A 13,310-nucleotide genomic window follows, 5' to 3' on the forward strand; every position below is an offset into this window, starting at 1 on the left:
AGTGGTGCGATCTTGGCTCACTGCAGCCTCCACCTCTCAGATTCAAGTGATTCTCGTACCTCAGCCTCCCAAGTAGCTGGTATTACAGGCGTGAGCTACCACACCCAGCTAAATTTTTTTGTATTTTTAGTAGAAATGGGTTTTGCCATGATGACCAGGCTGGTCTCAAACTCCTGGCCTCAGGTGATCTGCCTGCCTCGGCCTCCCAAAGTGTTGGGATTACAGGTGTGAGCCACCGCACCTGGCCCAACAAATATTTGAGTGCTGTATTGGTCAGGGTTTGGTCAGGAAAATAGAAACCAGGCAAGGTATTTCTGCAGAGGGTTTTTTTTTTTTTTTAAATTAGAGATGGGGGTCTCACTTTAGCCCAGGTTGGTCTCCATCTCCTGGCCTTAAGTGATCCTCTCACCTCAGCCTCCCAGAGTGCTGGGATTACAGGCATGAGCCACCACACCCGGCCAGATTTTATAATTGTTATTATTATTTTTTTACCTTTTTTTTCAGCTTTGTCTGATTTTATTATTCCAACTGTAGCTTCTATTTATTTGTATTTGTCCGAAATATTTTTTCAACTTTGGGTATTTTGCTGAGTTGAATTCTTTTTTTTTTTTTTTTTTTTTTTTTTTTTTGAGGCAGAGTCTTGCTCTGTCACCCAGGCTGGAGTGCAGTGGTGCCATCACGGCTTACCACAGTCTCGATCTCCCAGGCTCAGGTGATTCTCCCATCTCAGCCTCCTGAGTAACTGGGACTACAGGCATGCGCTGCCATGCCCATCTAATTTTTTAAATGTTTTGTGGAGATCAGCTCTCCCTATGTTGCCCAGGCTAGTCTCAAGCTCTTGTGCTCAAGCGATCCTCCTTCCTTGGCCTCCCCAAGTGCTGGAATTGCAGGCATGAGTCATTGTGCCTGACCAGAAATCTTGGATAGGACACCTCAGGAAGACCAATGAATGATGAATAGGCCAGGCACAGTGGCTCACGCCTGTAATCCCTGCACTTTGGGAGCCCGAGGTGGGTGGATCACTTAAGCTCAGGAGTTTGAGACCAGCTTGGGCAACATGGTGAAATCTCGTCTCTACAAAATACACAAAAATTAGCTGGGCGTGGTGGTGTGTGCCTGTTATCCCAGCTATTTAGTGGGGTGAGGCAGGAGGGTTGCTTGAGCCTGGAGGTCAAGGCTGCAGTGAGCCGAGATCACATCATTGTATTCCAGCCTGGGCAACAGAGCAAGCAAAAAAAAAAAAAAAAGGCTGAATAAATGAATTCTTTACAATGTCCCAGTATGGGGATGTAAGCTTAGTGTTAACTAAATCTGAATGCCTCAGAATTCATTTGGTAATTTCTTGTGGTTTCAGTTCTCAGTGAAGGGAAGCCTGCTATTGTGGCATTGGGTAGTGTCAGTCAGGAATTGGAGCAGCTGGGGGAGTACAGACCCCTCTGACTTCCTGGTTCTCTTTTTATTTTTGAGACAGAGTCTCACTCCATCACCCAGGCTGGAGTGCAGTGGCGCGATCTTGGCCCACCGCAACCTCCGCCTCCCAGGCTCAAGCGATTCCCCTGCCTTAGCCTCCTGAGTAGCTGGGATTACAGGCATACAACACCATACCTGGCTAATTTTTGTATTTTTGGTAGAGACGGGGTCTCACCATGTGGGCCAGGCTGGTCTCAAACTCCTGACCTCAGGTGATCTGCCCACCTTGGTCTCCCAAAGTGCTGGGATTACAGGTGTGAGCCACCGTGCCCAGCCACCTAGTTCTCTTATGCTAGGAAAGTACCACTGATAAGAATAGGCATGGCAATAATAACAGCTAATGTGTATTGCATGCTCACTCTGTGCCAGTCACTGTTCTAAGCCCTTTATGTGTTGCTTCATTTAATCTTCACAGTAACCGCGTGAAAGGGGTACTATGATGAGTCCCATTTTACAGATGTGGAAACTGAGACAGAGAAATTAAAAAGATGCCTAAGGTCACTTAGGTGCTAAGTGGAAGAGTCAAGATTTGAACCCAGGCAGCCTGGCTCCATAGCTGTTCTGGCCTCCTGGCTTCATGAAGTTCTAAGGGGGCTTGGGAGTGACTTGGGTGACCGGGCCAGGTGGAGGGGCTGTGATGGTGATGTAGGGGAGAGTGGCTGAGGTCAGCCAGGGAGGCAGGGAGAGTGTCCCTGGCTGGGAGCTCTTCCCCTCCCCTGGCAGGGCTTTTTCCTTGACTGTGTTGTCCTTCTAGGTGCCAAACCAGTGTGTGGAGGCTCCAGTATACCCCACCCCCGCAGTGTACAGCCCTGGCAAACAGGGATTCAAACCCAAAGGACCAAACCCCGCTGCCCCCATGACCAGCGCCACCGGGGGCACGGTGGCCACCTTTGACTCTCCACCAACGCTGAAGACCCGACGGGCTAAAGGTGCCAGGGGACTCCCGGAAGGTGGGCCCCCAGCCTGCCATGGGCATCTTTCCTCAGCATTGGCCAATCCACAAGCTGCTTGGTTCTGGTCTTCCCTTTTATGGTAGTTCAACTTTGGTTGCATGTAATAGAAAATTCAAAGCAGCAATGACTTCAAAATGATAGAATTTTGTGTCTCTCCTGTATAAGTCAAGGCCAGAAGCCAGACAATCTGGGGATCATGTGACTGCCTGGGCACCAGGCACCCTCATTTCTTCTGTCTTTCTGTTTCCACCACCTCCAAACATGGTATCAGTTAGCCTGGTGCCTCATTGTCTAAGATAGCTGCTGGAGCTCCGGTCATCACGTTAATATTCCAGGCAGTAAGAAGAAGGGAAAGGGAAGGATAAAAGGGGCTTCTCCCAGCTTCTAGAAGTTCTGTTTGATATTTTTGCTTATATCTCATTTCCGAAAACTTAGTCACGTGGCCATACCTAGCTGCAAGAGAAGCTGGGAAGTGTCTCTTTTGGCTGGGGACATTGATACTCCTATTATGGGATTTGTGAGGAGTGAAGGAGAGAGTGGCTATTAGGCAAGCAGTAGTATCTGCCATCCTAATGCAGATGCTAAGTATGGGGTGGGAGGTGGTGTCAGAGCAGGCAGCAGATGGAGAGGATAGAAATTGAGAATTTTTCAGCGGCTTTCCAGTCAACTACTCCTTCCCTTCCTTCCTTTCGCAATGATGTATTGAGCATCTTTGTGCCAGGCCCTGTGTCAGGCACTGGACTATAGTCTCTTGGTCTGTGATTCCTTCTGCCTTCAGTTTAATGGAAGAGACAGGGAATAAATAAATAAATATTTCTGGGTTGCTCCAGGGAGGAGGTTAATGGGTCTTATGATTGAGAACAACTAGGGAGAGGAGAGGCTGGAAAATGCTTCTAACTATTCACGTGGGGAGGAGAAGGAAGCAGCCTTGTGGGTATCTGTGGGACAAGCATTCCAGGCAAGGGGGAACAGCAGGTGCAAAGGCCCAGAGGCAGGAACATGCTTGAGGTCTTTTAAGGTTAGCAAGATTAGCTGGGAGTTCACTGCAGCTGGATGGACAGAATGATGAGGTTGTCAGGAGTGAGGGGATGCAGAGGCTGTGGGCCATGGCAAAGAGGGTGGATTTGATTGTAGGGCAGAGGGGAGCCTTTGAAGGATTTGTCTTGCTTTCCCAGCTGGAGCATATCCTAGGCTTTCCTTCCCAGGCCCTGTGAAGCTCTCCCATGTCTCCTCCCTGGCCTGTGCATATGTGTAGACTTCCCTGGGGTGTGCATTGTCCGGCTCAGGTACAGTAGCCAGAGGCTACTCTTGGTGCCCTGAGCTGCCCCCCCAGCCTCATTGTCCCCTCCTTCCACTTGTCTTTCAGCTGCAGGGAAGCCAAAGGCTCAGAAACTCAAGTGCTCATACTGTGACAAGTCATTCACCAAAAACTTTGACCTGCAGCAGCACATCCGAAGGTATACATGCGTGGTGAGGCAGGTGGCTCCTGGGCAGGTGTGGCTGGGACCATCTGCGCTGGAAGCGACACTCCCTTCTCGGCCCCTAGCCTGTGGGGTGACCCAGGCTGCACTTGCGTGTTCAGGCTGTAGTCCAGGTTGGGTGGTTTTCCTCTTCTATCTCAGGAGCTGTGGGAGGGACCTGTGAAAGCTGTGGGACCTGCCCATAGAGACTGGGAAGGTCAGGGATGGGCCGTGTAGGGGAAGAAAAGCACTGAACCCAGAGGGGCTTCACAGATGTGTTAGGGCTGTCTCAGGCCTCCCCTCTGCAGAACAGACTGGCCTGCCAGGGCTACCGTACTTTGCAAATAGGACTCTGTGGACTCTGTGCTCACTCCAGACTAACCATGCGGGGATCCCTTCTGGGCCTTGGTTTTTCCATCTGTGGAAGGGGAGGGTGGGCTTGTTCAGCGTTTCTTACACAGTGAGATGCACTGGTACATGAGATGATTTTTTTTTTTTTCTTTTTGAGACTGAGTTTTGCTCTTGTTGCCCAGGCCGGAGTGCAATGGTGCGATCTCGGCTCACTGCAACCTCCGACTCCTGGGTTCATGTGATACCCCTGCCTTAGCCTCCCAAGTAGCTGGGATTACAGGCATGTGCCATCACGCCCGGCTAATTTTGTATTTTTAGTAGAGATGGGGGTTTCTCCATATTGGTCAGCCTGGTCTCGAACTCCCAACCTCAGGTGATCTGCCTGCCTCGGCCTCTCAAAGTGCTTGAACTACAGGAGTGAGCCACCATGCCCGGCCAATGAGATGATTTTTGGTGGTTCATGAATATGGGGTTGAAAAGTTCTGAAAGATGTAGTGGGAAAGTTATTCCCTTTGCAATTTCAGTCCTTAGGGAGTCATAGAGAAAACCTCAATTTGGTATAATTTGGTCTTTAACACCTTTGGTATACATGCTCATCTCTTATAACAGAAGGGGAGAGAGAGAGAGGGAGAGAGAGAGAAACAGAGAGAGAGAGAGAGCAAACCTCAGATTCCAGCCATGGCCGGCAACAGCTTCTATCTAGACAAGGGTTTTTAAGTCTTGGCACTACTGACATTTTGGGTCTTGGATCACATCATTCTTTCCTGTAGGGAGCTGACCTGCACATCTTGGAATGTTTAGGAGCATCCCTGGCCTCTAACTATTAGATGCTAGTAGTACTGCAGCTACAGCTGTGACAATCAAAAATGGCAGATGTCCCCTGGAGGGCAAAACTGGCCTCAGTTAAGAACTGGTCTACATGAGTGCTGTCACTGTCCAATAGAACTCTCTGTAGCTATAGAAATGCTCAAATTGGGCCAGGCACGGTGGCTCACCTGTAATCCCAGCACTTTGGGAATCTTGAGGTGGGTGGATCACTTGAGGTCAGGGGTTTGAGACCAGCCTGGCCAACATGGTGAAACCCCGTCTCTACTAAAAATACAAAAATTAGTTGGGCATGGTGGCAGGTGCTTGTAGACCCAGCTACTCCAGAGGCTGAGACAGGAGAATCCCTTGAACCAAGGAGGCGGAGGTTGCAGTGAGCCGAGATCGCGCCAGTGCACTCCAGCCTGGGTGACAGAGTGAGACTCTGTCTCAAAAAAAAAAAAAAAGAAGAAGAAATGCTCAAATTGGCACTGTCCAATATGGTAGCTACTGACAATACATGGCTGTTGAGCACTTGGAATGTGGCTAGTGAGACTGAGAAACTGAATTTTGTGTTTTGTTTTATTTTAATGAATTTAATTTTTTTTTCTCTTTTTTGAGACAGGGCCTTGCTCTGTTGCCCAGGCTGGAATGCAGTGGTGCAATCTCGGCTCATTGCAGCCTCAACCTCCCAGGCTCAAGCTATCCTCCTACCTCAGCCTTCTGAGTAGCTGAGACCACAGGCTCGCACCACCACACCTAGCTAATTTTTGTATTTTTTGTAGAAACAGGGTTTCATCATGTTGCCCAGGCTGGTCTCAAACTCCTGACCTCAAGTGATCCACCTGCCTCAGCCTCCCAAAGTGCTGGGATTACAGGTGTGAACTACTGTGCCAGGCCAGGAGTCCTCATTTAAATGGGCCTGAACAATTAGGAAATGTTCTCTCACAGTATGAGATGGCCAGAAGAGGGCGGCTCCAGGGTTTGTTGATGAGCAGCTCAGTAATGTGACCCAGAACCCAGGGTCTTTCCATTTCTGGTCTGCCTGCCTCAGTGAGGGGGCTTGTCCCTGTGGTGTCAGAATGGTGGCCAGCAGCATCTGGATATTCTTTCTGGGCCTTCCTGGTGGCTGTGAGCTCCTGGGCTGAGGCCTCGTCCCCATTCCTGCAGGAGGGCACTGACAAGCTTGTCTTCCACAGCCACACCGGTGAGAAGCCCTTCCAGTGCATTGCGTGTGGCCGTGCCTTTGCCCAGAAGTCTAATGTTAAGAAACACATGCAGACCCACAAGGTGTGGCCTCCGGGACACAGTGGTGGCACCGTGTCTCGAAACTCTGTGACCGTACAGGTCATGGCCCTGAACCCCAGCAGGCAGGAGGACGAGGAAAACACAGGTGGGTGGAAGTAGGGAACGCCATGCTCCCCACACCTCTCTTCTGCTGCTTCACAGATTTTTTTGCAAGCTGTGTGACCTTGGGAAACCCCCATGACCTCTCTAGGCTTCAATCTACTTTTATCTATAAAATGTGGCATAAGATGAAAGGAAGGATGACAAACATACAACATGTGTGGCATTACTCTAATACTGTACCCATGGCAGATATCACTATTCAATCACCTACCCATTTTTTGTTGAGCCTGGATCTCCCCTCAGAATCTTTTTTTTTTTTTTTTAACTTATGAATTGTTTATTTCTGGAATTTTCCATTTAATATTTTCAGACCATGGTTGACTTAGGGTAATTGAAATCATGGAAAGCAAAACTGCAAATAAGGGGAGACTACTATAAAATAAAAATTTATGAGCCCATACTGTTAAAATGAATGAATAAATAAATAGGGGATAAAAGAAAGGCCTTTTTTTTTAACTTGTGCTTCAAGTTCTGAGATACATGTGCAGAACGTGCAGGTTGGTTACATATGTATACGTGTGCCATGGTGGTTGCTGCACCTATCAACCCGTCATCTGGGTTTTAGGCCCTGCATGCGTTAGGTATTTGTCCTAATGCTCTCCCTCACCTTGTCCCACACCCCCCGACAGGCCCCAGTGTGTGATGTTCCCCTCCCTGTGTCCATATGTTCTCATCGTTCAACTCCCACCTGTGAGTGAGCACATATGGTGTTTGGTTTTCTGTTCCTGTGTTAACTTGCTGAGAATGATGGTTTCCAGCTTCATCCATGTCCCTGCAAAAGACATGAACTCATTTTTTTTTATGGCTTCATAGTATTCCGTGGTATGTATGTGCCACATTTAAAGAAAGCCCTTTCTTATAGTGAAATGTGAACTGATAAAAGTAGAAATAGTGATTAAATTAGAAAATAACGATTTGACAACCACCATAGTAATACAGTCACATGCTATGTAAGGATGTTTCCATGAGTAACAGATGGCATATGTGACAGTGGTCCCATAAGATTATAATAATGGGGCTGGAAATGTCTGTCATCTAGTGGCATTGTTGCCCTTGTAAAATCATAGCACACTGCATTACCTTTTCTATTTTTAGTTATGTTTATTTTAAAAATTTTAGATTTAGGGGGTACATGTGCTTGTTTGTTACATGGGTATTAGATGTGTAATGGTGGTGGCTGGGCTTCTAGTGTACCCATCACCCAAATACTAGACATTGTACCAACAGGTAGTTTTTCTTTTTTCTTTTTTTGAGACAGCGTCTCACTCTGCCATCTAAGCTGGAGTGTAGTGGTGCTATCTCAGCTCACTGCAACCTCTGCCTGCCAGGCTCAAGTGATCCTCCTGCCTTAGCCTCACGAGTAGCTGGGATTACAGGCATCCGTTACCACACCTGGCTAATTTTGTATTTTTAGTAGAGACAGGGCTTCACCATGTTGGCCAGACTGGTCTCGAACTCCTGACCTCAAGTGATCCTCCCACCTTGGCCTCCCAAAGTGCTGGGATTACAGACATGAGCCACATTCCTGGCCAACAGGTAGTTTTTCAACCCTTGCCTTCCCTCACCATCCCTGCTCGGAATTTGTTTTCTATGTGTTGCTCCAGGCAGTCAGTATAGTTGATCAGAAGTTGAAAGCTATTTGACCTCCATGGTTAGTTGGTCTCCAAAGCTCTTTATACATGTGAGATTCTCATCATTTGTCCCTGAGCTAATGTTCCTACCCCTGATATTGGTTGAGTTTCTTTCTTGCATGAAGACTGAGAACTTGACTAGGTTTAGAGCATTGCTGCCCAACAGAAATAGAATATGAACAACATACGTAATTTAAAATGTTCAGCTGGGCATGGTGGCTCACGCCTGTAATCCCAGCAGTTTGGGAGGTTGAAGTGAGAGGATCTCTTGAGCTCAGGAGTTCAAGATCAGCCTGGGCAATATGGTAAAACCCCATCTCTATTTAAAAAAAAATCTATAAGTTCTATCTTTAGTGGCAAAAATAATCTTAAATAAATGAAATAAAATTTTCTAGTAGCTACATTAAAAACAATTTTTTAAAAGATCAAATTAATTTTAATTATATATCTTATTTAACCATATATATTTAACCATATATATTATATATATAACCATATATATATATTTAAATATGTGTGTGTGTGTGTGTGTGTGTGTGTGTATATATATATATTTTTGAGATGGATTCTTGCTCTGTTGCCCAGGCTGGAGTGCAGTGGCATGATCTCAGCTCAATGCAACCTCCATCTCCTGGTATTTAACCTAATATATTAACATTATTATTTTAACATATAATATAAAGATTAAATATACTTTATATTCTTTTTTTTTTACTAAATTTTTGAAATCCAGCAGGTAAATACATGTATAGCACATTTGGATATGGACTGGATACATTTCTTTCTGTTTTGTTTTTTTTTTTCCAGTTAGGGTCTCATTCTGTCACCCCAGACTGGAGTGCAGTGGTGCAATCATAACTCATTGTAGCCTCGAACTCCTGAACTCAAGTGATCCTCTCTCCTCAGCCTCCTAAGTAGCTGGGACAGGGGTGCACCACTGTGCCTGGCTAATTGTTAAAAAAATTTTTTTTTTGTAGAGACAGGGTCTTGCTTTGTTGCCCAGCCTGGTCTCAAACTCCTGGGCTCAAGTGATCCTCTCACCTCAGCCTCCCAAAGTGCCGGAATTATAAGTGTGAACCATCATGCCTGGCGCCACATTTCAAGTTCTCAGTAGCCACGTGTGGCTCAGGACCACTTTATTGGACAGTGTAAGGCCAGAGTCTAAGCCATTCCCATGTAGCCCCAAGGGTGAGCAATGCCAGCCACGTGCTAGGTAATGAAGGGAGTGTTTTGCTGGGAAAACAATGTGTAGCCACTTTTATCTGACCTTCTTTCAGGCTTCCTGTTGGAACTAGCCCTACTGTGTGCCCTCTGAGTTCTTGTGAACTCCTTTTTTTTTTTTTCTTTAAAAAAATGTTCTTTCGAGACAAGATCTTGTTCTGTCACCCAGGCTGGAGACCAGTGGCATGGTGGTGGCTCCCTGCAACCTCAACCTCCTGGGCTCAAGTGATCCTCCCACCTGAGCTTCCTGGGTAGGTGGGACCACCGGCACATGCAACCATGCCCAGCTAATTTTGTTTATTTTTTGTAGAGATTGGGTCTCATTATGTTGCCTAGGCTGGTCTTGAACTCCTGGGTTCAAGGGATCCTCCTTCCTTGGCCTCTTAAAGTGCTGGGATTATAGGAATGAGCCACCACACGGCCCTACAGAATAAATCATTTCTTCCATTTCTTTTGAAGCTCCTTTAGTGCCTAGCATCAAAGGTTTAACTATTTAGCAAACTTTTATAGAGGCCTACTATGTGCCCGGCCACCGGACCTGCAGGGATGAGGCCAGAGGTCCCTGATATCAAGGGAAGTGAGGAACAGTGTAGTGAGGGAAGGATGATGAAACAGATGATTACAATTTTTTTTGTTTGTTTGTTTGAAATGGAGTCTATTCTTATCGCTGAGGCTGGAGTGCAATGGCGCAATCTTGGTTCACTACAACCTCTGCCTCCCGGGTTCAAGCAATTCTCCTGCCTCAGCCTCATAAGTAGCTGGGATTACAGGTGTGCGCCACCACGCCCAGCTATTTTTTTTGTATTTTTAGTAGAGATGGGATTTCACCATGTTGGCCAGGTTGGTCTCAAACTCCTGAACTCAGGTGATCCACCCGCCTTGGCCTCCCAAAGTGTTGGGATTACAGGCGTGAGCCACTGCACCCAGCTGATGATTACAATTATTATTATTTTTTGAGACAGAATCACACTCTGTCACCCAGGCTGGAGTGCAGTGGCACAATCTCTGCTCACTGCAACCTCTGCCTCCCAGGTTTGAGCAATTCTCCTGCCTCAGCCTCCCATGTAGCTGGGATTACAGGCACCCTCCACCACGCCTGGCTAATTTTTGTATTGTTCATAGAGACGGGCTTTCACCATGTTGGGCAGGCTGATCTCGAACTTCTGACCTCAAGTGATCTATCCGCCTTGACCTCCCAAAGTGCTGGGATTACACATGTGAGCCATCGCACCCGGACAGATGATTACAATTAGAAGGGACTGGGGAGGCATTATGACTACAACTAGGATGGTGTTCAGAATTTTTAACAACCGTGGAGAGATCTGCAATGTCTGAGGGGAAGGCCAGAGAGGGGAGGCCTGAGGCAGCAGCTGTTTCTCATTCAGAAAGGAAGCATTTCTGTATTTGAGCCTGGGGTTGGCCGTATCAGTGCACACCGGCTGAGTGTGAGTGCAGCACCTTAAGCACAGAGTCCGACCCAAAGCGGGTAGCAGGTGCTGGGTGAACACAGAGGAGCACAGGGTAGGGGTTCTGTGCGTCCTTCCTGAATGGGCTGGCTCCTTGTCCTGACTTCCCTGGCTTTCTCCATAGGGTTGGGCCAGCCCCTGCCGGGTGCACCACAGCCCCAGGCCTTGCCCATTGCCGGTGAGGAAGAGGGGGACAAGCTGGAGCCCAAGCAGGTGGTCCTCATCGACAGCTCCTACCTGTGCCAATTCTGCCCCAGCAAATTCAGCACCTACTTCCAGCTCAAGTCTCACATGACCCAGCATAAGAACGAGCAGGTAGGTGGGTGGTGGCAGCAGGGGCCCACAGCACACCAGTCCTGACCTTTCACTGGTGCTAGGGTCTTGAATGCTGCCTAGGAAGGGGTAGGAACCAGTGAGTCAGACCTTCCACGGCTCTATTCCCCCCAGTTAGATTCCGAGCAGGGGATTGATGGAGTTAAGTAAGGTTACCCTTGGGGCAAATCACAGAAAACTTTGACTCACCTCCAGAACTGAGACAGCTGACTCCACCCAGCGTAAGGACCCTGTATCTTTCCAGCTCTGGTCTCTGCCATCTCAGGGTATGGCCTTGACCTCTCCTGATGGCTCACCTTGTCCTCCTGTCCTGGGATGGTGATCACTTTTTTTTTTTTGAGACGGTTTTACTCTTCCGCCCAGTCTGTAGTGCGGTGGTGTGATCTCAGCTCACTGCAACCTCCACCTCCGTGTTGGCCAGGCTGGTCTTGAACTCCTGACCTCAAGTGATCTGCCTGCTTGGCCTCCCAAAGTGCTAGGATTATAGGCATGAGCTGCTGCATCTGGCCGGTGGTCACTCTTTCTGGGCACCAATCCAGACCTACTGTTATCTATAAACCAAAAGGGGTTATCTCTTCTGTATCTTTTATAGCAGCAAGAAAGCTTTTCCTAGAAGCACTTTGTAGATCTCTTTTTGGTCAAACCCAGTACATGTGCTCTATCATTTAAGAATGCATTATTATGCTACAAATGATAGAAAACTGACTTCATAGGGTTTTACTTCTCTCACATCAAATAAATTCAAAGAAGAAGTCCCTAAGTAGGCAGTGTTGGGCTTATATAGAGCAGGTCAGATATGTCACCGTAGACTCAGGCTTCTAGCTGTCTGATCTGCCATTCTTAGCTTATGGACTTCATCCCCAAGGTTGCAGGATGGCTGCTATGTCTCCATCCATCACATGTGTATTCCAGTCAAGACAAACACAGAAAGCAGAGGGGATTTCTCCTGGGAAGCTTTTGCCTTTGTGTTCTGGAGGTGATGCTGTCCTCAAAGACTACTGATTGTATATCATTGGTTAGAAAGGAGTCACATGGCTGACACTAGATGCAAGGGAACCAGAATCAAGTGTTTTTTTTTTTTTTTTCTTTTTTCTGAGACGGAGTCTCACTCTGGTCACCCAGGCTGTAGTGCAATGGCACGATCTCGGCTCACTGCAACCTCCACCTCCTGCATTCAAGCGATTCTCCTGCCTCAGCTTCCCAAGTAGCTGGGATTACAGGTGCCTCCCCACCACACCCAGCTAATTTTTGTATTTTTAGTAGAGATGGGGTTTCACCATGTTGGCCAGGCTGGTCCCGAACTCCTTACCTCAAGTGATCCACCTGCCTCGGCTTCATAGTGTGTTGCGATTACAGGTATGAGCCACTGCGCCCAGCCCGTGTTTTTGTTTTTTTTAGACAGACTCTCACTCTGTCACCCAGGCTGGAGTGCAGTGGCTTGATCTCAGCTCACTGCAGTCGCCGCCTCCTGGGTTCAGGGGATTCTCCTGCCTCAGCCTCTCGAGTAGCTGGGATTACATGCATGCACCACTACACCTGGCTAATTTTTGTGCTTTCAGTAGAGATGGGGTTTCACCATGTTGGCCAGGCTGGTCTCGAACTCCTGGGCTCAATTGATCTGCCTGCCTTGGCCTCCCAATGTGTTAGGATTACAGGCATGAGCCACCACGCCCGGCCTGGATTGAGTGTTTTAACTAGGTATGTTGCTATTCTGAGCAAATCAGGGTTCACTTTGTTAGGTAGAAGGAGTGCATGATATTGTGTAGGCAACCAGGACTTATGTACTATTTATCAAAGTATAATTTTCTTTTCTTTTTTTTTTTTTTTTGAGACGGAGTCTCGTTCTGTTGCCCAGGCTGGAGTGCAGTGGCCGGATCTCAGCTCACTGCAAGCCCTGCCTCACGGGTTCATGCCATTCTCCTGCCTCAGCCTCCCGAGTAGCTGGGACTACAGGCGCCCGCCACCTCGCCCGGCTAATTTTTTTTGTATTTTAGTAGAGACGGGGTTTCGCCGTGTTAGCCAGGATGGTCTCAATCTCCTGACCTCGTGATCCGCCCGTCTCGGCCTCCCAAAGTGCTGGGATTACAGGCTTGAGCCACCGCTCCCGGCCCAAAGTATAATTTTCAAGTTGTTAAAAACATACTTCTCATACAAATGAGACCCAAAAGTGAGTCAGAATTTTACTTAACTCATTAGCGAGGGAACCTGAAG

General features: G+C 47.7%; 1 protein-coding gene across 3 annotated transcripts in view; it reads left to right on the forward strand.

Annotated features, from left to right (window-relative positions):
- The window catches only part of ZNF341 (zinc finger protein 341), a 60,369-nt gene that overhangs the window by 23,086 nt on the left and 23,973 nt on the right, over positions 1-13,310 (forward strand). For 2 of the 3 annotated variants that reach the window (XM_008021175.3, XM_037982869.2), the window contains 4 exons: positions 2,225-2,420; positions 3,790-3,880; positions 6,238-6,431; positions 10,891-11,081. In XM_008021175.3, coding sequence (XP_008019366.3) covers positions 2,225-2,420; positions 3,790-3,880; positions 6,238-6,431; positions 10,891-11,081 — 672 coding nt within the window. The remainder of the gene's footprint in view (positions 1-2,224; positions 2,421-3,789; positions 3,881-6,237; positions 6,432-10,890; positions 11,082-13,310) is intronic. The other variant, XM_008021187.3, reaches the window with a different exon arrangement.

Source organism: Chlorocebus sabaeus, chromosome 2 (assembly GCF_047675955.1).
Source record: "Chlorocebus sabaeus isolate Y175 chromosome 2, mChlSab1.0.hap1, whole genome shotgun sequence".
In the NCBI taxonomy this organism is placed as follows: Eukaryota; Metazoa; Chordata; class Mammalia; order Primates; family Cercopithecidae; genus Chlorocebus; species Chlorocebus sabaeus.